Raw genomic sequence first — 21,434 nt, forward strand, 5'->3', positions numbered from 1 at the left:
AAACAGGATGTTGCCAGCACCCAGAAGCCGCCTTTGTGCTCCTTCGTGGTAACTGTCATTCCCCAAAGGATAACCCTTAACCTAACTTCTAATAGCAAAGATGAGTTTTGCCTCATTACACTTTTCAGAAATGGGATCATATGTATGTACTCTTTTGTGTTGGGCTTCGTTTCTCTGCGTCATATTTATGAGAATCATGAATTTGCGCCTGTTTTTGTATGTAATATAAATGGAATTACATGTATGCATTTTTTGTGCGTCTGGACTCTCTGCTCAGCATGTTTTTGAGATTCGTCCACGTGGTTGTGCATATCAGATTTTGATTCCTTCTATTGTGCAGAAATACAACAATTCGTTTATTCTGCAGTTGATGGACAGTTGGGTTTCCAGTTTCTGGCTGCTGTGAACATCTCATGGTGAATATGTACATGCATTTATTTTGGTTATATACCAGTGAGAATTGGTATATTGGAATTGCTGGGTCATGATGCTTTGCATATGTTCATCTCTGTCTCTCTCCCTCCCCTCCCTCTCTCTCTTTCTGTCTCTGGATAATCTTTTTCATATTAAGGAAGTTCTCTTGTATTCTGAGTTTACTAAGTGTGATTATTTTGAATGGATGTTCAATTTTTAAAAAACTTTTCTGTATAATTTCAGACGTTCATCTGACTTTTCTTCTTCTTATAGTTGTTACTGTGATAAAACGCACTGGTTGGTTTTTGAATGTTACACTATTCTTGCCTTCCTGGAATACACTTTATTTGGTTCTGATATATTATCTTCTTTTTTGGTGGTTTCAGTTTGCTAAAAAAAAAAATAAAAAATCAAGGACTTTACATTTATATTTTATGAAAGAACAAGTTTGATATTATTTTCATTTCTTGTAAGGACTTTGGCAGGTTATGCTGACCTCACTAAAAGAGTTAGGAAGCATTTCCTTTTTATCTGTTCTCTGGAAACATTTGTGCAAGATTGTTATTAGTTCTTCATTTAGTTTTTGGAAGAATGCATAGGTGAAGGCATCCAGGCTTAGGGGTTTTTCTGTGGGGAGGTTTTAGTTAGTGGGTTTAATTTCTTTAATAAGTATTTGACTAAGTTTTCTGGCTTTTCTTCTATTAGCTCTTCTATTAGTTCTTCTCTTCTATTAGCTGAAATACGGTAGTTTCTAGTGCTGCATAAAAATTACACTGAAACTTAGGGTTTAAAACAACAAACATTTATTGTCTCAAAGATTCTGTAGATCAGAAATTTAGAAGCAGCTTAGCTGGGTTGTTTGGCTCAGGGTCTCTCGTGAGGTTCAGTCGAGATGTTGACTGGAGTAGCAGACATCCCAGGGCTTCACTGGGCCTGCAGGATGAACTTCAAGCTCATTCAGTGATTACGGGCTGGCAGTCCCGGTGCCTTGCTGGGTGTTGACATGAGGCCTCAGCTCCACATCAGGTGGGCCTTTCCCTAGGGCAACATGGCAGAAGGTTTTCCCAGGGCAGGTGATCCAAGACAGAGAGCAAACTGGAAGCTACAGTCCTTTTTTTGACCTATGATCTGGAGTAGCAAATACTTCTATTTTTTATTCACTAGAAGGAAGTCACAATCTAGCCTGTATTCAAGGGGCTCCACATTTTAAAGGGAGTGTCGAAGAATTTCTGGACTATTTTCTACCACTATATCAGATAAGTTTTTGAGGAAATCACCCATATTTCAACCAAATTGTCAAATTTAGTCACATACCATTATTTATAATATCCTCATATTGTATTAATATCTTATTATAAAAAAATACGTAACAAAGTTGAAAGGCTTTTACAGTGAACATCTGTAACAGTTAATTCTGTTACTAGTATTTCACTTGGTCCACTGCGTTGCCATCTGTTGGCCTATCCATCCCCCTACCCATCCCTCTGGCTGTGTTATTTCTCCTTTTTTGGCTCTACTTCAAAGTAAACATTGATATACTTCTTCCTAAATACTTTAGCATGCACATTACTAATTATACTTCAATATTTGTTTGCAGTTTGTTTCTTTTAAGGTAAAATTTACATACAATGAAATGCACAGAGCTTAAGTATGCACACACAGATTTTGACAGATGCATATACCTGTGTCATCCACACCTCATCAAGATTAGGACATTAGCCCGGCCGGCGTGGCTCAGCGGTTGGGCATCGACCTAGGACCCAGGAGATTGTAGTTCGATTCCTGGTTGCCCGGGTTGCGGGCTTGATCCCCAGTTGGGGGCATGTAGGAGGCAGCTGATCAATGACTCTCTCATCACTGATCTTTCTATCTCTCTCTCTCCCTCTCCCTTCCTCTCTCTGAAATCAATAAAGATATATTTTTTAAAAGATTAGGGTATATCATCACTCTAGAAAATTCCACTTTATTCTCTTTTAGAGATCCTAGCTTTCTGGTGAAAATCTCCCTATATTCATCTAATTCATACATCTTCTGTTTTCTTGTTTATACTTTAAAAATGCTTATTGCTAACTCCAGAGTAAGGGTGATCTGTATATCTGCTCCTACTGTCTACTTTTTGCATGTGGCTTTATCTCTTTGTAATTTTGCATTGTATGCAGAACATTGTGAATGAAAGAATTATAAGGACCAGAGATGCTCTAGAGCAGGGGTGGGGAACCTTCTTTCTGCCAAGGGCCATTAGGATATTTATAACATCATTCACGGGCCATACAAAATTACCAACTTAAAATTAGCTATGAAAAAAGTTCCTAGATTTATTGAATTTCGAATCCCTCCTGCGGTTGCCTTGGCAGGGCCAGACCAAATGATTTCAAGGGCCCTATATACGGCCCACAGGCCGGACGTTCCCCACCCCTGCTCTAGATAATGCTCTCTCCCCTTTCTTCTGTTAGGCATAGAGGATGAGGACTGGCCACGGAATACAGTCAGGGTCTGAGCCAGGTTAGGTCTGTGCTGGAGTTTTAGTAAGATTCAGTCTAGCCCGGCCGGGCGTGGCTCAGCTGTTGAGCGTGGACCTAGGATCCAGGCGATCGGGGTTCGATTCCCGGTCAGGGCACATGCCCGGGCTGCGGGCTCGATCAATGACTCTCATCATTGATGTTTCTCTCTCTTTCCCTCTCCCTTTCTCTCTCTGAAATCAATAAAGATATGTTTAAAAAAAAAAAAAAGATTCAGTCTACATTTAGCTTTTCCTGTCCCTAGAGCCTGATCTTTCCAGGCATTTGATTGAGAGTCTGTTGGGCCTTTGTCACTGAAGCTTTGAAAGACTGAGAGTTCCTGTTACTGTCTTTAGAGGATTTCCGCTGAGCTCGATGGCCTCCCGCTGCACGGAGCTTCACAATCCAGCAAGTGCCTTGAAGGAGAGCCCGGCTCAGTGAGTTTGCGTCAGTGACTTACTGCAAGCGCTCTCCCTTTGCAGTGTCTTTGTTTCCTGATCACACAGGGTGCAGGAGATCTCACCTGGCGTTTAAGAAGCTTCTGGTCTAGTGCACACAACCCCAGCATTCGGTAAAGGGCCTGTGGAGAAGACTGAGCATGCTTTTGGAGTCTTCCAGTTTCTGATTGTCACTTTACCCTTGCAACAGCCACTGAAAGCTCTGATGGTTCATTTTCCCTACAGAAGCCCTCTGCTTGGACCAAGACCAACGGTGAGTTGGCACCCAGAAGCTCCGCACCTCTGAAGTCCACCCATGTTGCTACGTTCACAGCTAACGCATTGTTTCTACTGCTACAAAGTATTTTGTCTGCTCACTTGCCTGTTGATGAACGTTCATCTTGCCTGTACATCTTGTACCAAAAATAACATACATTTCCACTTGTGGTCATACAAGAGAATTCAGTTGTGATCTGTATAGAAGTTCTAGGTCGTAGGGCAGCATACACATACACAGTTTAGTTTAAATGGTGCCAATTCAACCCCCAATTTGGGGTGAGGTGAAGAAGGAGCCTTATTTAATGCGAACAGCTCGCTTGTGACACAGCACAGCTGTGGAACAGCTGCATAGCGCTACAGCTCAATCATGAAGCAGCACAGCTGGTCACCGTTAGGCAGGTAGAAATGGGTCAGAATTTTTGGAGCTCGTGATAATTTTGTCCACAGGTAGGTTAGGATTGTTGCTGTAAAGCACGACAGGAGAACCTGGGCCCCAGTGTGCTCCAAGAAGACGTCAGTGCGGGTGTGAAGAAGCGACAGAAGGCACCCCAGTGGCCTTGCACCTCCAGCCAGATGCAGCGCTGCCCCCTGAGCCAGCTGCACAGCTAGATTTATTGATTTGAGACATAGATTTGTTGTTCCACTTATTTATACATTTATTGGTTGATTCTTGTATGTGCCCTGAGCAGGGATCGAACCTGCAACCTTGGTGTATCGGGACAGGGCTCTCCTACCACTCCTGACGTGGCTTCCCCTGTTTATCCTTAGTTATAAGACTTCTGTTCAGCTAGTCTTCAGATGGTTATCCAGGTATTGTTCCATAACTTCGTTGTAATTCTGATGGGTCATGAGAGAAGGTGACTGCAACTGCCCCTCCTCTGCCGTCTTGGGCCCCCTGCTCATTTAAAATAAGTTATATCATTCCTTATCCATCCCTCGCCTCATACCTAGTGCCGCGGTGCAGCTCTTGTACAGATGTACTTGTCAGTCAAGATCCGGGCGTTCGATGTGTTTTAGAACTTGCTGATTGTCAGGCCTTTTCTGGATGGGAGAGTCCCTGGGCCAGTTGATTCCGGTCCTTGAATTTTAGGCATGTTGCCACCAGGTGGCAGCAGCTGAAGGAGTCAGCCTCTGAGCTGACACTGAGGCTGTTTAGGTCTTTGTTGATTTTTAAGAACCATCTTCTACAACTTTTCATTAAAAACATATGTATATGTTATATAAATAAATATATGTATATAAATATACATATTTAATGGGGGAATATATACATATATATACACTATACACATACATATTTATGTATACTATATGTATATTTATTTTTAAAAGTAAAATAAAAGCAAGCACTGAGTTTGTCACGTGGAAAATGTTAAAACCCTGTTCAGTTTCCAGGTCCACAAACTGTGGTACTGAATTTTGGCATCTTTATAGAGAGCCAGCATGGGGAGGCCCAATAGCATCAACCCTGGGCCCCAGGACCAAACAGGGGAGGGACACAGAGTAGGTACCTCCCTCCACAGGGCCGGGCCGAAGTGAAATTATGCATGGTCGTCAGTATAGTGCGGGTCCTGTGTGAATGCAAAGGCCGCAATTTCTTTTTCCTACAGGAACTCTAGGGCAGTGTTCAGGGGAACCGCCTCCTGATCACTTCTTAGGCTTCTGCTATATCTGCATGTAAGAGAAAACCCTGTACAGTCTGAGGTGGCCACAGTGATGTGGACAAATAATGCTCCCCTTTCCGTTGGAGGGGGCCTCTGGGCACAGCCTTCATCAGAAATCATGGTCTTGCCCGTGGGCAAATTTTTTTTCTTTTCTGGGTCCATTTTCTCCCCTGTTAAGCGAGAGCCCTAATAACTAATTCACGGCACTGTTGTGAAGAATAAATGTGAAATGCACGTACACAGCACTGTGCACGGTGCCTGGCATGCAGTGGGAGCTGAGGGTACATTAGTTCCCGCCACCATCCCCTTTGCTTTGAAACTCTCCCGTGCAGTGCCCAGAACTTGGCTTTGTTGTAGGTGGGGATGAGGGCGGCTCTGGCCAGGTATGGACAAAAAAGAAAAAGAAAACACAAGTTGTTTCATTAACATCCATCATCACACGTATTTACAGATATTTTTCTTTGATGGGAACTTTTAAGACCTACTCTCTTAGCAACTTTCAAATATACAATACCATATTATTAACTACAATCACCGCCTGTACATTACATCCCATTTAACTGGAAGTTTGTACCTATTGACCCCTTTCGCACATTTCACCCACCCCTACCCCAACCCCCGCTTCTGGCAGTCTCCAAGCTGTTCTTTGGGCCTATTAGTTCATTAAAAAAAGTTTAGATTTCACATATAAGTGAGATCATTTGTCTTTCTCTGCCTGACTTATTTCATGTAGCATAATGCCCTTGAAGTCCACCCCTCCATGTTGTCACAAATGGCAGTATTTCCTCCTTTTTATGGTTAAATAATATTTCATGTGCTTCTTGGTCCTTGCTGTGTATACACTTGATGAATCTTCTGTAGGAGAGGGAGGGGAAAAGGGAGAAAGCCACTTTTCCTAAAATAAACCACACTGTTCAAATTTGGAACTGCGATTGACTCTCAGGGTAGAGAGAGGTGATTGGACCAAGTGACCCAGACTCTGTCCTGGAGATTTCCCTGTCCCTTCCCTTGGCTCTGATGTTCACCCACCAGCATGCAGGCATCCGAGAGCCTCTGCTTCCCCTCAGCACTGGACAAAGGACCATAACCTTGCTGCCCTCTGGTGCACCTTAAGACAAAGCCAGAAGGTTTCAACACAACTGTCCTGAAGGCCAGGGGATGACAAAGGGAAATAAGTTTGGAGCATGTCTACAGAATATGTCCTATAACATATTGCTCAGTCATTGCCAGCTGTGGAGTCCCACGCCTGCTTCTGTGGCAGAGGCCTTCCTTTACCCTCACTGCTCAGGATCACATTTGAACTTGTCTGCTCTTAGTGTCCAGGCTGAGAAAGAAAAGCCAGGTCCTCTCCCTTTTCCCATCTTCTTACGAGGTTGGTTTCCTGCATGAGAATCTACTTGTCCCTTAGTTGGTGGGCACTGGCAGCACATTAACTCCTCGGGAGAAATGCCCAGCAGGGCAAGTCTTCGTTCCGGCAGTTAATGAAGCCATCAGGGTTTGCATTCAGGTCAGCCTGACCACAAAGCCCATAGAGTCTGAGCTACATGAGGCTGCTGACAGGTGTGCATTTCTCTGAGCATCAAGATGATAATTCGCACCATGAGCCCATGTGGATTTATACACAAATTTCCAATCTTAACTATAACATAAGGATACTGTGCCTTGAAAAAGAGCATGAACTGCCAGTCAAGATGGTGACGTAGGTCAGTGTGGTACTCACAACCGTAATAAAATTACAACTAAACTACAGAACAACCATTGTCCACAGGCACCTGGATTCTAGCTGAATCGAGGTCTTACAACTACGGATTTAAAGAAGAAGCCACATTGAAACTGGTAGGAGGGGCAGAGACACAGAACAGGCTGGTCCCACACCCACGTGCAGGGGATAAAAATCGGGACCCCTGAGGAGCAAGGGGTCCCAGCCCCACATCAGGCCCCTACGCCCAGGGTTCTGGTGCTGGAAACAGAAGTCCCCATAACCTCTGGCTGCAAAACCCAGCAGGAACTGAGGCTGAGTGAGATGGACGGCTTCTGGAGTCCCAGGCAGTTCCTCTCAAGGGCCCCCGCACAGACTTACTCGCACTCAGTCTGTCTGAGCTTCAGCACTGGGTTAGCAGCTCGAAGGGCACCAGGGACATATGGGGAGAAACCCAACTGTCTGGCATCAGGGCGAGAGCTGGAAGGGCAGCTTTCTCCCAGAAAAAGGAACCATGTCCTCTTGGTGGCTTTCGGATGCACCTCTCTGTGTTTGTGTACTCATAATGCAAAAAAAAAAAAAAAAAAGTAAGAACCGGGTTGAGTACTGTTTTCTAACTAAAGGTAATACAAAAATACATGGCTCTCAAACTCAATGCAAAGGGCTCAGGATAGAGAAAACTGATCTCAGATGAAAGAAAACGTGGCCTTGAAATCAGCTCACCTCAAAAAGCAACGAGAGCCCTGGTTTGTGTGGCTCAGCTGGTTGGAGCCGCAAGGTTGTGGGTTTGAGTCCCAGTCAGGGCACATACCCGGGCTGTGGGTTGTGGGTTGTTCTTTCTCACATCGATGTTTCTGTCTCTCTTCCTGTCCCTCCCCTTCTCTCTAAAATCAATAAGCATATCCCCAGGCGAGGGTTAGAAAAGAAAGAAGCAATGAGAGTGGAGAAAAGCAATTGATGCCCATGGTGGTTGGGCATCCAGGGGGCTTCTTGCTGGCATTTATAACCACTTTTAAAATCGAGGAATAATAATAACTTTGGCATCAAAACACCTTTCTCCTCAGGGTTCTCTGTAGGGCAGCCTTTACCTCCTTATTTCTCAAGCTGTAGATCAGGGGGTTCAGCATGGGGATGACCGTGGTGTAGAACACGGAGGCCACGTTCTCCTGCGCCAGGGAAGTGGCGGTGGAGGGTTTCAGGTACATGAACGCGGTGGACCCGTAGAACATTCCCACGGCTGCAAGGTGGGAGCCGCAGGTGCCGAAGGCCTTGGACCTTCCCTCGGCGGTGCTGATGCGCAGGATGCTGGAGAAGATGGGGATGTAGGAGGAGATCACTGCGAGGCTGGTGACTACGATGTTGAACCCTGCCAACAGGAAGACTGTCACCTCAAGAACGCGGGTGCCAGAGCAGGAGAGCTTCATGAGGGGGAGGATGTCGCAGAAGTAGTGACTGACGCGGACCTTGCAGTAGGGCAGCTGTGCCACCAGGCCCGTCTCCACGGTGGAGCCGACGAGCCCCATGGCGTAGACCGCGGCCACCAGCAGGGAGCAGGCGTGCTGGGACATGACGCTGCTGTAGAGCAAGGGCCTGCAGATGGCCACATAGCGGTCGTAGGCCATCGCTGTGAGCATGTAGCACTCCGCGATGACAAACACGAGGAAGAAGTAGAGCTGTGACATGCACCCCGCGAAGGAGATGGCGTTCTTCTCTGACACGAAGTGCACCAGCATTTTGGGGGTGATGACAGAGGAGTAGCAGAGGTCCACGAGCGACAGGTTGCTGAGCAAGTAGTACATGGGGGTGTGAAGCCGAGCATCCAGGCAGATGAGCGTCACCATGCCCAGGTTTCCTATCACTGTGGCCGAGTAGATCCCAAGAAATAGGAGGAAGAGGGGGCGCTGGAGCTCTGGCCGGTCTGTTAGGCCCCCGAGAATGAACTCTGTCACCACGGAGAGGTTTTCTGCAGCCATCCTTTGTTTGGGAGCCCTGTGGGGACAAGAGAGAACCCCATGGGAGGCCACCCCGGGGACTGCTTGGGGACGCATTTGGGGCCAGCCGAACGGCCCTGGGCTCCTCAGGCATCGTTTCCACGTCCTGCTGTTTGCCGAGGGCAAGACTGGATCCTGGGTATTTCAGAGATCAAGGAGATGAGAGGGGAAAGGGGCCAGGACCTGGGTCACTTAACACTTTTATGTTTCTCGAATATCCCGGAGCACTGCTTCTTACAGTGCGGTTCTCGGGCCAGCTGCATGAGTGTCACCTGCACGTTGGAGATGCCAACCCAGGCCTCAGCCGGACCCACTGAGTCAGGGCCCTTGGGGACGGGCCCAGCGACCCGGGCCTGACATTCTCTCCAGGCGATGCCAGGGCACGCTGCAGTTCCAGAACCTGTCCCCTGTGGGTAACAAGCAGTTATTTCATATTTTGTAGCCGGAGATGTATTTTGCTTTAAAAAATGAAATTTCACTGTCATCTCTGCAATTCCTAAATAGTGAATGGATGTGAAGTCTGAATGCATATCTCAAAGGATGCCACGCCGGGGTGATATGGTCGTTACAACTGTAGTATCGAGTACAATCAATTTTTGTATCTGAAAGACGAAGAAGTTCGGAGTATCAGATCCAAAAGTGTAAAACTAATGTTGGAAAACGCATATTTAGAAAGTTTTTCAAGTACTCAGGTCCTATAAAAATGCGAGTTGTCATTAGGTGTCTCGAATTTGAACTGGAGGCCTTGAGACGGTGGTCCTCACCACTGACTGCTGTTGTAACTACCTAACGCATTTAAAAAGCAAGGAATGGTGTCTGGGCTCCACCAACAGAGGCTCTGATTTCACTGATCTGGGACGCAGCCTGGGCCCTGGCCCATAGTATAGCCCAGAGTAAGTGCCCAATAGCCATTATCATTATTATTACTGTTATTATTATCACTATTATTTCCAGCCCATAATATTAAACTCTGGCCCCATTATCTCCCTACTGGCAAAGTACTCAAATTACAGACACGAACCCAGGACGCACGGGCCATCGTTGCTGGGGGTGAAACCTGTACACATACTGCCTCTGAGATGTGTTTCTTAAGCCAAAAGCCATAAACTCTCACTATTTTAATGCTTCCTCATATGATCACTAACTTTTCTATAATGCTCTTCAAAGGTCCATCTTATTAACTCCTCCTACAATTTTGGGGTAAGAGGAGAAGCGTGTTTAGAGGAGGATTTTGATTCTCAGTTTCCTATTGAGAAAACTGAAGTGCCAGACGCTAAATTACTGGGACTCGGGAAGCGGGCCGCTTTCTCTTGGTCGCCAGCTACTCCCCTTGGCCCAGGTGTGTGGCCTTACACGTCTGCACACCTACAGCTTAGGAAATGTTGTAGCTGAACGTGCTTTACCCTTGATGTCTTAGATGGTGCATAGCACAGGGAAAAAAGGAATGCCATGCTATTTCTTCCATTCTCTAGGAAACTGAGGCTCTAAAAGCTAAATAAATTACTCTACCATACAGTGAGCAAGAGGCGGAACTGGGCCTAAACCCCAGAACTTCTGCCCACCGGTCTGTTTTGTTCCTCTAAGCTATGTTGTTTTGCTGTAGAAATTTATTATCATTTAGTGAACTTAATTTATGGAATTTTTGGAAGTAGAGGAAAGATTTTATTGCCAATTTCAGGTACATGAAAGAAAATTACCTAGGTCGTATATGTGCATTGTAGAAAATTAGAAATACAAATAAGCAAAAGTAAAACACCATTTTCCTGCTCCTCGGATACTAATGCTGGTCATGGTTGCCCTTTTTTTCAATGCATATATGTATTTACATGTACATAAGTATATATGTATTTTTAAAAACTTTTTTGTTGTTTTTTTCTTTTTTAACTTTATTTTCATTGTTTACACTCTTACAAGATGTCCCCATTTAGAAAAACATGGAACTAGAGTCACACAAAATCTTAATAAGAGGCATTACTTAGCACCAGAAGTGCTATATAAAAGTGTTTTTATTATTACATTTGTCTCTTTTGAAATTAAAGGTGTAATATTTGAGAATGCAGAATAGCAAATAGCTAAATATGTATAAAATCACACACGTGTGCATTTTGCCTTAGTTTTAATTGCCATGACTTCATTGTCAAACTATGAGAGTTGAAGGGCAGTAATGTTTGAAGACCATAAATGGTGCTGTGCCTTGCTGTTCATAAAGATAAATGCTTTTGTCTAAAAAATGTTTGACCTGTATTTCCATGTAGCACTTTAAACCGCATCGTCTCACTTGGGTCCTGTAACAACTACAGCACTCACTGCAGGTCTGTTCCTTAGGATGGGGCTGAAGACAATATAACCTGCATTGCACTTTGAACTTTGTTAAATTATTGGTGGGAAGGTGTTTAAGAGGTATTTAGCTTCATAATAACAACGACCAGAGGTAGCTAAGATTGTTTGAATATTATTTCCATTAATTACAGAGGCAAAAATAAGTGTTCTCTAGATAACAGATTAAAAATTCTTACATATGCCCTTCTACCTAATTTCTACCTCTTAAAACAATCAGAAAGATGGAAAATCCACCCTGACTCTACCGTTACCAGAATTCAAGCGCTCAAAGCGGTGCTGAGTGAGTGCCATCCACCCGGCGCAGGGCAGATGGGAAGATCCTAGACAGCATTGTTTTCATCTTTACCCCCCTGATCATCTAATGACATAAATAGGCAAGGATGACCCACAGATTTGATATAAGTTATTGCAATGATTACCTCTAGTTTTAGCAGACCATCAGAAGCTCAGGGTTGCTATTGATGAGAACACAGCCCACAAAGAAAGGACACTCAGAGGCGAAGGTAAACATATGGTTGGAGATATCCTGCATTGAAAACAGGAGTTCATGAAAGAGATATTTTTCCATAAAATTGCTTTAAATCTGTAAATACCTGTGCTGAGGGAAAATGCAACAGTCTCCTGGAAATTTTGGAGGATGCCTTGGTTTCAACAGTCAGGGAATAAATATCAGAAAATGAGAGAACCATACAGATTGATTTCTAGTCCTAAATTTACTCAAAGGGGCTGTCACAGCCATAAAAACTGGGTCCCTGAGATTGGGAGACCTGGGCGTCTGTTTATATGCCTATGGGCAGAACCTCTCATGGGATGCACTCACTTCGGAGACTGGAGTCCTTTCTAAAGGAGCAATTAAAGTCTTGGTTTACACCTCTGCTGCGAAGCATGTTTGCCTCTCAGGTGTGGTAATTTTCCTTTGATATAGAGTCCTCTTGTAGCGTGGGAAACTTAGAATCTGATACTAACATTCAAATATTTTATGAACAACAACCGAATCATCACCATCATCACCACCATCACCACCACCACCACCACCACCATCATCACCATCATCACCGCCATCATCTCCTCCATCATCACCATCACCATCATTATCATCACCATCACCACCATCATCACCATCACCATCATCACTCTCACTGTCACCACCACCACCACCATCACCATCATCATCACCACCATCATCACCATCATCTCCATCATCACCATCATCACCACCATCATCACCATCATCTCCATCATCACCATCATCATCACCACCATCATCACCATCATCTCCATCATCATCACCGTCATTATCATCACCATACCATCACCATCATCACTCTCACCATCACCACCACCACCACTACCACCATCATTATCATCACCATATCACCACCACCATTACCCTCACCATCATCACCATCACCACCACCACCACCACCACCATGGTCATCACCACCACCATCATCACTATCATCACCATCATCATTGCCACTGTGATCACCACCACCACCAACACCACCGAAACCACCTCAGTCATTACCATCAACCTCATCACCAGTTATTACCATTATGGTTATTCATCATTAGGCACAATCAACTAGGCTTAAAAGGGGTTTTAAGCAAATTCAAATGTTTTACTAGAACCAACCATACAATTTCAGCAAAGCAATGTGATTTTATAAGAAATGTTAATTTGTCACCCTGCCTCTATAACTGCACACTGACAGTATAGAGTGGCAAGAGGCTGAGGGGCATAATAGAGTAGACTTTTCTTCACACATGTATTTTCTTTTATAAGTGAAATGTACTTTTCAAGAATACATTCAGTAATATATTATCCATGAAAATATTGTGAATGAAGATTTTTATTAAACTATTTTGAGATATAGATTCACATGCAGTTGTAAGATACAATATAAAGAGATCCTCTGTACCCTTTATATAGTTTCCCCCAGTGGTAACATTTTGCAAAATTACAGCATTACACTCAGGATAGTGCGAATTGCCACACACAATCTGCTGATCTTCAGATCTCCCCAGTTTTGCCGATGCTCATTTGGATGTGCACGTATACATTTAGTTTGATGCAACTGGATTGCGTGCATAGGTTCATGTATCCACCACAGTTCAAATAAAAACAAACCACTTTTATTTTCTAATATTCAAAAGAATATTTTGTTTTTTTTATCATCCTCCAAAGGCGACCAGTTACTTTTCTTTACTATCTATTCGCCCAGTAATTTAAACATACTTTATGTGTTTAAGTCCACTGCAGTTGTTATCTTTTTGTTGCTCAACATTTTTTCTTTGGCCTGCGGGATTCTCTCCAGTGTTTCTCCTGAGTCTTTCTGACAGTGGTATTAGTCGCTAGCTGCTCCCTTGCTCTCTGATACAACAAGATGTCTGAGCTCATCTCATATATTTAATTCTTCAGACCAGGAAATAACCATTTCCTCTAGTAATTTGGTTTCTTTTAGTGGTAAAATGGTGTCTCAAGGCCAAAAATTAGGTACCAGAGAGGCTCATTGCTTCTGGGTTATTGTTTCTAAGTCTTTTTTTAAAAACTAGGAAATTTGGACTACATGGTTCTCAGAGGATGTCTTTACCATTTAACATTTATTTTTAAAAAGACTGATACTTTTACTAGGACATGTTTTGATATTTACTCTTGGGCAATTTTCTTAGGCATGATGTTTCTTTTCAATATGTCACTTGGAGTCTTTTTTTTTAACATTAGGAAATTTTTCTTGAATTATAAGCTTTGTTATTTTCTGTCCCTTGCTTTTGTTTCTTTGGGGAAAGAGATTAGATCTTCTTTGCCTTGTAACTACATTTGTTACTTTCCCCAAAATCCTCTTCAAGTTTTAAAAAACAATTTACGCTCTTTTTCTCTTTGTATTTTCCCTAAGGTATTATCTGTTGCGTTTATTTGTTCTCTTATTTCTAATTATCTTAATTTCCTAAATTATTATTTTTTATTTCCAATAATTCCCTGAGTTCTATTACCTAATATGTGAGTTTTTCTAATTCTTATTTTTTGTTTTTCTTTCCTATCTTGTGTCATTTGCAGAAAGTGTTTTAGCACATTTTGAAAGAATGTAACAGCATTCACTTACATGTGGGCATATGCTAGGGACTGAATTGTGTCCTCTGGCATAAGCCATCCAAAATAAGCAATTAAAAGACTGGACAAAAAATGTAAAATAATTGTTTTCAGACATTGGACAACTGGTGTTGCTGAATTATGATTGAAGGTAAGATAGGAACAAGTGAGGTGAACACTGCATTCACCCGGACATTTTTGTTTGGAGCTACTTTCTATATCATGGCCCAAAAAAGGTATATGTAATAAAGCATAACATTTGTATTCAGTTGAGAAGCAGACCAGGGTTTTTGGAGTAGAAAGTAACTGGAACATGTAGAGAGGAATACTGAAACCACAAAGGAATTCCAGAAAACTGCATAGTGGTCTCCTTGTGCCTTTGAATACTAAGCTATGCATTTCTAAGATAAAACTCCATTAAGCTGGGCAAAGAACAAATACCTGGGAACTTTAAGCTAAATTAATGCCAGAGCTTACACTGGAATGTGAGATGTTTGTGTTACAACCAGTCCTCCTTGAACACCTGTGGCATTCTTTAGAGGGCCCAGAAGGACTATATCTCAACATTCAGGCAAAATTCATTCTAGAATAAAAGCTATACTTGGAGCCTGGCCAGTGTGGCTCAGCAGTTGAGCATCGACCTAGGATCCAGGAGATCGTGGTTCGATTCCCGGTCAGGGCACATGCCCGGGTTGCGGGCTCGATCCCCAGCAGGGAGTGTGCAGGAGGCAGCCGATCAATGACTCTCTCTTCACTGATGTTTCTGTCTCTCTCCCTTCCTCTCTCTCTGAAATCAATAAAGATTATATATATATATATATATATATATATATATATATATATATTAAAAGCAAGCTATCCTTGGGTTATACTAACAAAACTTAAATCAAGCCTGAAAACCATCAGCTGATCTACAAACAGCTTAACTGCCTGCCAAAACAAACTTTAAGACATTTTAAAGAAACAAACAAAAAAAAAACCTGTTAAAAGAATCAACAATGTCCACCATCCTATCAAAAATTACTAGACATTCGTATAATCAGAAACGTGTAAGAAAAGCGGGAGAAAAATAAATATAAATTATAGCCTGATGAAATCAAGAGACAAGACTTTTAAAACAGCTATTGTAAATTTGCCCAGGGATTTACAAGAAGAGGTGAACATAATGAAAAGAAAAAATGGAAGATAAAAGAAAGAATTAAATAGTGCTTCAAGAGATTAACAATACGAAGTGAAAAATGTATTAGTCTTCATAGAAGATTAGACATTGAAGTAGAAAAGATCAATGATAGAGCAATAGAAGCTATTAAAACTAAATCACACAGGAAAACATGAGCAAACCCAATAACTTCAGGAACAATATCAACTGTATAATTAGAGTCCTAGAGGAAGGGAGGAGACGGAAGACTTATTTAAAGATAGGATGGTTAAGATATTTTATACTTGATGGATGGTGATACAGATGATACAAAAGGTACAAACAATGGATAATTGTTGGAGTTTGGTGTTGGGTACATGGGCATTTAGTAAACTATTCTCTTTACTTTGGCTTGGCCACAGCCCAGCCTTTTGGAAATACCCAGTAAAGTGATTGTTTGCCAGTGTCGGGGCTTAATAGAGAGATGGGGGCCACCTTATAAAGGAGGTGGTTGAACACGGCAGCTTACAGTGCTTAGAGAAGAGAAAGAAATGTATAGCACCTTGGGAAAGGTGAAATATGAGGGGAGAGGAAAAGAAACAGGAGGCAATGTGAGAACTGCCTCTATTAGACTGTAAGCTCTTCCAGTGCGTGAACCATGTCTTTTAATCGCTAAATCTAGAACTTTAAAATGTTAAATCATGTACAAATGAAAGATTAATTGAACATTTAAAAGAATACTATTCCATCTGACTCTTATTTAATCACCTTAATTTTATTCTCTTAGTAGTTAAAACTACTTTGAATGAAGATCTATCAGGTGCCACCTTTTCTCTCCAGCCTATCTCTATGCCTCTTCTTCTTGGCGTAATGAACACATCACTGAAGGCTATACTAGTGCTATTTGATGGACTCTGAGACATATATGTAAAGACATTATCTATATGTTCAAGTATCAGTCATACATTTACATTACATGTGATCAAATACAAATATACATTAGATATGGTGAAAAATATTTCTTTTATACTGTTTCCTGCTTGTGTTATCAGTGAACTTGATCTTGGAGAAGACATGGGTGAAATGCATTTGAAATACTGATCTCACAGCAATGATCTCTGAAGTGATATCAGCTCAGAGGAAGTTTTCCTGGTGTTGCATCATACAGACAAGAATTCTCTAAGGCTCCTAGAGAAAAGTGAACTTTTAATGACCCCCTGAGGTCTTCTTTGCAGTTGCATTCCTAAGAGAGTTTATGGTAGTTAAATGTTTTCTCCATTAGTAACTTATGCATAGTGGGATTAAAATCAGGCTTTGGGATTCATAGAGTCACTGGAGGACAGAGCAAAGCTCTAAGTGTAAATCTACAAATAAAGCACCATTATTATGGAGTATTATCTAAACATATCCCACAGAGGTGCATAAGCAAGCAGACATTGATGTGTGCACACACACATAAACAGTGTAATTGGACTCGACAAGAAGCTGCGTTTCTGCATTTGTGATATGATTTCATAAACTTCTCATGAGATGCCCTGAGCAAAAACATAGCTTACTCACTTGCTCACTGAGGCTTGAGTTTCTCCAAAGAGAGGTTGACTCCCACCCCCTTGGCTAAAAACATCATAAATGCTATATGAATGCATTTGGTGTAAAGGTAGCGATACACCAGCTCAATTAGTCCCCGTGCAAAGGAGTTGATCAGATCCCTTCCTGAGAACTGATTTGAAAATTAAGGGAATTTAGAACAGCTGATCCTGGCTATTTGAAGGCCAGAAATGTATGTGGGCAGTGACCTTTGTTGTGTGACTTGTAATTTTATCAAAAGCTCAGAAAGGTCTTTTGGTTTTTCTTGTCACTACATGCAAAATTCCTTCCATTAGAGCCAGTGCTTATGGTAAAGCAGTTCATTGAGGCACAGGACAATAATGCATTGCCTGGGAGGAGAGACATGTTCACTCGTGGGTCTGTCAGAGTAGTTGATGTTAACAGCACAGCTCTGACCGTAGTCTTGCAAGACTTTCCTCAAATGGCATTTTCACAAGGACACCTAATCTACCGTCCTATTTAAACACATAACCCACACCTTTTTAAAAAAATAATTCCTATTATGTTCTGAAATATTGCATAAGTTATTTATTGTCTGTCTTCCACCTACATTGAGCTTATACTAAAATAGGGGACTTTGAAGGCAGGGGATTTTGTTTTGTGTAGTGCAGTCCCTAGAACAGTGGCAAACATAATTTCTCAATAATTGTTGAATGGATCAATTAATGTCACTCTGTTATTCAAAGACAAAGAGAGAATCTTAAAAGCAGCAAGAGAAAAGCAGTTAGTTATGGGAGCAGGGAGCTCCCATAAGACTGTCAGCTGATTTCTCCACAGGAACATTTCAGGCTAGAAGAGATTAGCATGAAATATTCAAAGTGATAAAAGCAAGGACATATGAATGTTATAGTAGGCGGTTAGTTAGATATTAACCCAAAGGGAGGGAGTGAACTAATCAGAAGCAGATATCTGATTAAGCCTCATTAAGCTTACGGTCACCCCGGAGAGTCTGCCCCACTAAGGAGGGGGAAGGAGAAGATAGCTTAGGGGAAGTCCTTTCACTGGGCGCATGTGCAGTAGAAGCCAAAATGGCAACCATAAAGGGGATGAGAGAAACCTGGGGAAATAATTGGATAGGGTAAAGACGCAAGCCCAAGAAAGAGATTGGATAGTTTGAAAGAAAACCAACTCTCTTCCAAGCTCAAGGAAATATAGAGAAGCTTAACAAAGGCTCCAGTCTCTTTTTGGCAGCCGCACAGGCCAGAGCACAGCTGGAAGCAGAGGCTGAGCTGGACTGCTGGAGCCTTGGGTGCCCGTGGAATGGCAAAGCACCTGTGGGCCTGGCCCTCCTGGTCCTGGTGGCTGCGGGCGCAGCCCTGCAGCCCAGGAAGCTGTCCTTCTGCAGCGAGACAGCTGAACCACCCGTTCGTGGATGAGGCATTGTGCATGGTGTACCTGGGGGCAGTGAATGCTGTCTGCCAGCTGAGTGCCGGGGAAGTGCCTCAATGAGTGTGGCAGCCTTTGTGGGGGGCATCTGTGCCCTGCATGCCCTCCCTTCTCTCGGACCATACTTTTGCTTTATTTTCTCCTAAACTCTAGGGGTCCCCATGAGACTTACAACCAGGAAGCAGTGGGCTTTATAGGCAGCTCGGTCTAGGCACACTGTGATCTTGCCTCTTCTATCCTAAGTCCTTCATTCGTTTTTGCTCTAATAAATCTTACCTCTCTCGCTTAAAAGCCTCCTACACGTGTGTCCCTGAATTTCATTTCCTGTGTCACCTTGGTGGTGATGAATTCCTTTAGTGTTTTCTTGTCTGGGAAGCTCTTTATCTGTCTTTTGATTCTAAATGGTAGCTTTGCAGGGTAGAATAATCTTGGTTGTGTTACTGGAGGAAATAGGTTCTTCCAAGGTGACACAGGAAATAAGCTTATACTAAAGTAGGGGACTTTGAAGGCTGAATGAAAGGATAGGCCATTGAAAGCCCCATCAGCATCACCAAGGGCATAAACAAACATTCCTTCTTCCTTAGGGAGCAGTGATCCCGAGGGAGCCTATGTAACTAGGTCACTACGGTCTCTAATCCAGAATAAAAGTCTTCATTCCCCAGTTACCCCTGGGTGTGATAAAGGTGCTGTCTCATCCCTGGAAGCTGGACAGGAGGCCAGGGACAAAACCAGTCAGGGGCCATGTTCTTCAGCTCAGCAGAACCAAAACAGCCTAGAGATTTTTATAGGAAAGAAGCAGAAGCAGAGGGGTCTGAGCTCTGAGTTGTCACCTTCTTTGCACCAGGGCCCACCTGAGTCTGCATGAGAGAGCTGGGTGGGAGCCAGGAGGTCGCAGCACTGTGACTCCGGGCGGAAGGAGGGTGAGTGCCTGCCTGCCTGGCCTGGCCTGGAGCAGAGTGGGTAAAAGCTTGAACCCCAGGAGCCAGACTGCCCGAGTTCACCTGCTGCCACTTAGAAGGACTGGGACTTGTGTAAGTCACTTCTGCCCAGTGTCCTCATGTGTTAAACAGGTTTAATAAAAATGCCCCAAGCATTTAGAACAGTGTCATCAGCCTAGCTGGTGCTCAGTAAGTATTCCTTTTTTTCTGAGGTTTCACGAACAACTTTACCTTATTACTCCAGTATTATTTTCACATAATAATTCCACAGCCACTCCAGCTAAAGACTCTGGGCACCGTGACCTCACCTTCCTGCCCTAATGAGAACTGACCGAAGGTAGAAGGTCTAGGCAGGGCCAGCCGCCTGCGGCCTCTCCACCACACTTGAGAAAAGGGCCCCAGGTCTTACAAAACTTGACCAAGGGCAGCGGAGGGAAGACAGTACAAGGGGACGGCCACATAAGGTGCAGGGCCAGCCCGCTGAGCTTTGCGGGCCTTCTCAGTTGGATCAGCCCTCACTCGGGAGGCACATTTCACCCGCAGACAGTTGTCAGGATGCTTCAAGGCGCTTGGGGACCATAAAAACAGAGATGCAGGTAAAGGCAAATGCCATCTTCTTGAAGCTCAGAACCTCTCTGTTCAAGTACCGTTCTCAAGAATGAGGTTTCCCCCTCTCTTTCTCTGAGTAATTCTCTTTTTTTTTCTGTCCCAGACCCTCCCGGAGGAACATGCAGATAACACCTCCTCGGTGACAGAGTTTGTCCTTGCAGGCTTAACGGGCCAGCCGGGGCTCCAGGTGCCCCTCTTCTTTCTGTTTCTGGGTTTCTACGTGGTCACCATGGTGGGCAACCTGGGCTTGGTCGTCTTGATTGGGCTCAACCCTCCCCTGCACATCCCCATGTATCTTTTCCTGTTCAACTTGTCCTTCATAGACTTTAGCTTCTCGGCTACCATCGTCCCCAAGATGCTGGTGAGTTTTGTCACCAAGAAGAACACCATCTCCTACGCAGGATGCATGACTCAGCTCTTCTTCTTCTGTTTCTTTGTCTTTGCCGAGTCCTTCGTCCTGTCCGCGATGGCATATGACCGCTACGTCGCCATCTGTAAGCCACTGTTGTACACGGTCACCATGTCGCCTCGGGTGTGTTTCTTTCTTTTGCTGGGCGTCTATGGGATGGGGGTTTGGGGGGCCATGGCTCACACAGGAAACGTGGCGTTTCTGACCTTCTGTGCTGACAACCTTGTCAATCACTACATGTGCGACATCCTTCCCCTCCTTGAGCTGTCCTGCAACAGCTCTTACATCAATCTGCTCGTGGTCTTTCTTGTTGTGGCTGTTGGCATCGGGCTGCCTATTGCTGCCATTTTTATCTCTTACGGCTTCATTCTTTCCAGCATTTTCCACATTAGCTCCATTGAAGGCCGGTCCAAAGCCTTCAGTACCTGCAGTTCCCACATTATTGCAGTTTCTCTCTTCTTTGGGTCAGGAGCTTTTATGTATCTCAAACCGCCTTCTATTTTACCCCTTGACCGGGGGAAAGTGTCTTCTCTCTTCTACACCATTGTGGTGCCCATGGTGAACCCGCTAATCTACAGCCTGCGGAATAAAGATGTCAGGGCTGCCATGAAGAAAACCTTGGGCAGGATAACTTCCTTTTGGAATAAAAAATATTAGAAATTGAGAAAAAGGATGAGTATCTTAAAAATTAGAGTGTTTCTATTATTGTCATCATTATTTTCAATAAGGAATTCAAGCTTCATGCTTTTCTAGTCTATACAAAAAGGAAATTTTAACTCTTTCCCAAGTGATTTTATTCTCTCTTATCCCCCAACACTTCCTTCTTTATTTTATGAAAATAGTTTCTGCAATTATGGAGCATCCAATATTGAACAGGGCTTCAGAATCCTTTAATCTAGTCTTTTATACACTACATCGCACTTTGGAGAGTCA

At 43.4% G+C, this 21,434-nt stretch overlaps 2 protein-coding genes across 2 annotated transcripts; one reads left to right on the forward strand and one right to left on the reverse strand.

Annotated features, from left to right (window-relative positions):
- Positions 1 to 8,034: 8,034 nt before the first annotated feature.
- Positions 8,035 to 8,964, reverse strand: OR8A1 (olfactory receptor family 8 subfamily A member 1; the record flags this gene model as incomplete). The annotated part of the gene is made up of 1 exon (XM_081122827.1): positions 8,035 to 8,964. The coding sequence occupies one exon, from the start codon at positions 8,962 to 8,964 to the stop codon at positions 8,035 to 8,037; it is 930 nt and encodes a 309-aa protein (XP_080978953.1).
- An 11,109-nt stretch (positions 8,965 to 20,073) lies between these two features.
- OR8B12 (olfactory receptor family 8 subfamily B member 12) lies at positions 20,074 to 21,158 on the forward strand (the record flags this gene model as incomplete). Its single annotated transcript, XM_081122765.1, has 2 exons — positions 20,074 to 20,079; positions 20,196 to 21,158. The coding sequence occupies 2 exons, from the start codon at positions 20,074 to 20,076 to the stop codon at positions 21,156 to 21,158; spliced, it is 969 nt and encodes a 322-aa protein (XP_080978891.1).
- Between the last annotated feature and the right edge of the window lie 276 nt (positions 21,159 to 21,434).

This window comes from Miniopterus schreibersii (genome assembly GCF_964146895.1).
Source record: "Miniopterus schreibersii genome assembly, chromosome: 20".
NCBI lineage: Eukaryota > Metazoa > Chordata > Mammalia > Chiroptera > Miniopteridae > Miniopterus > Miniopterus schreibersii.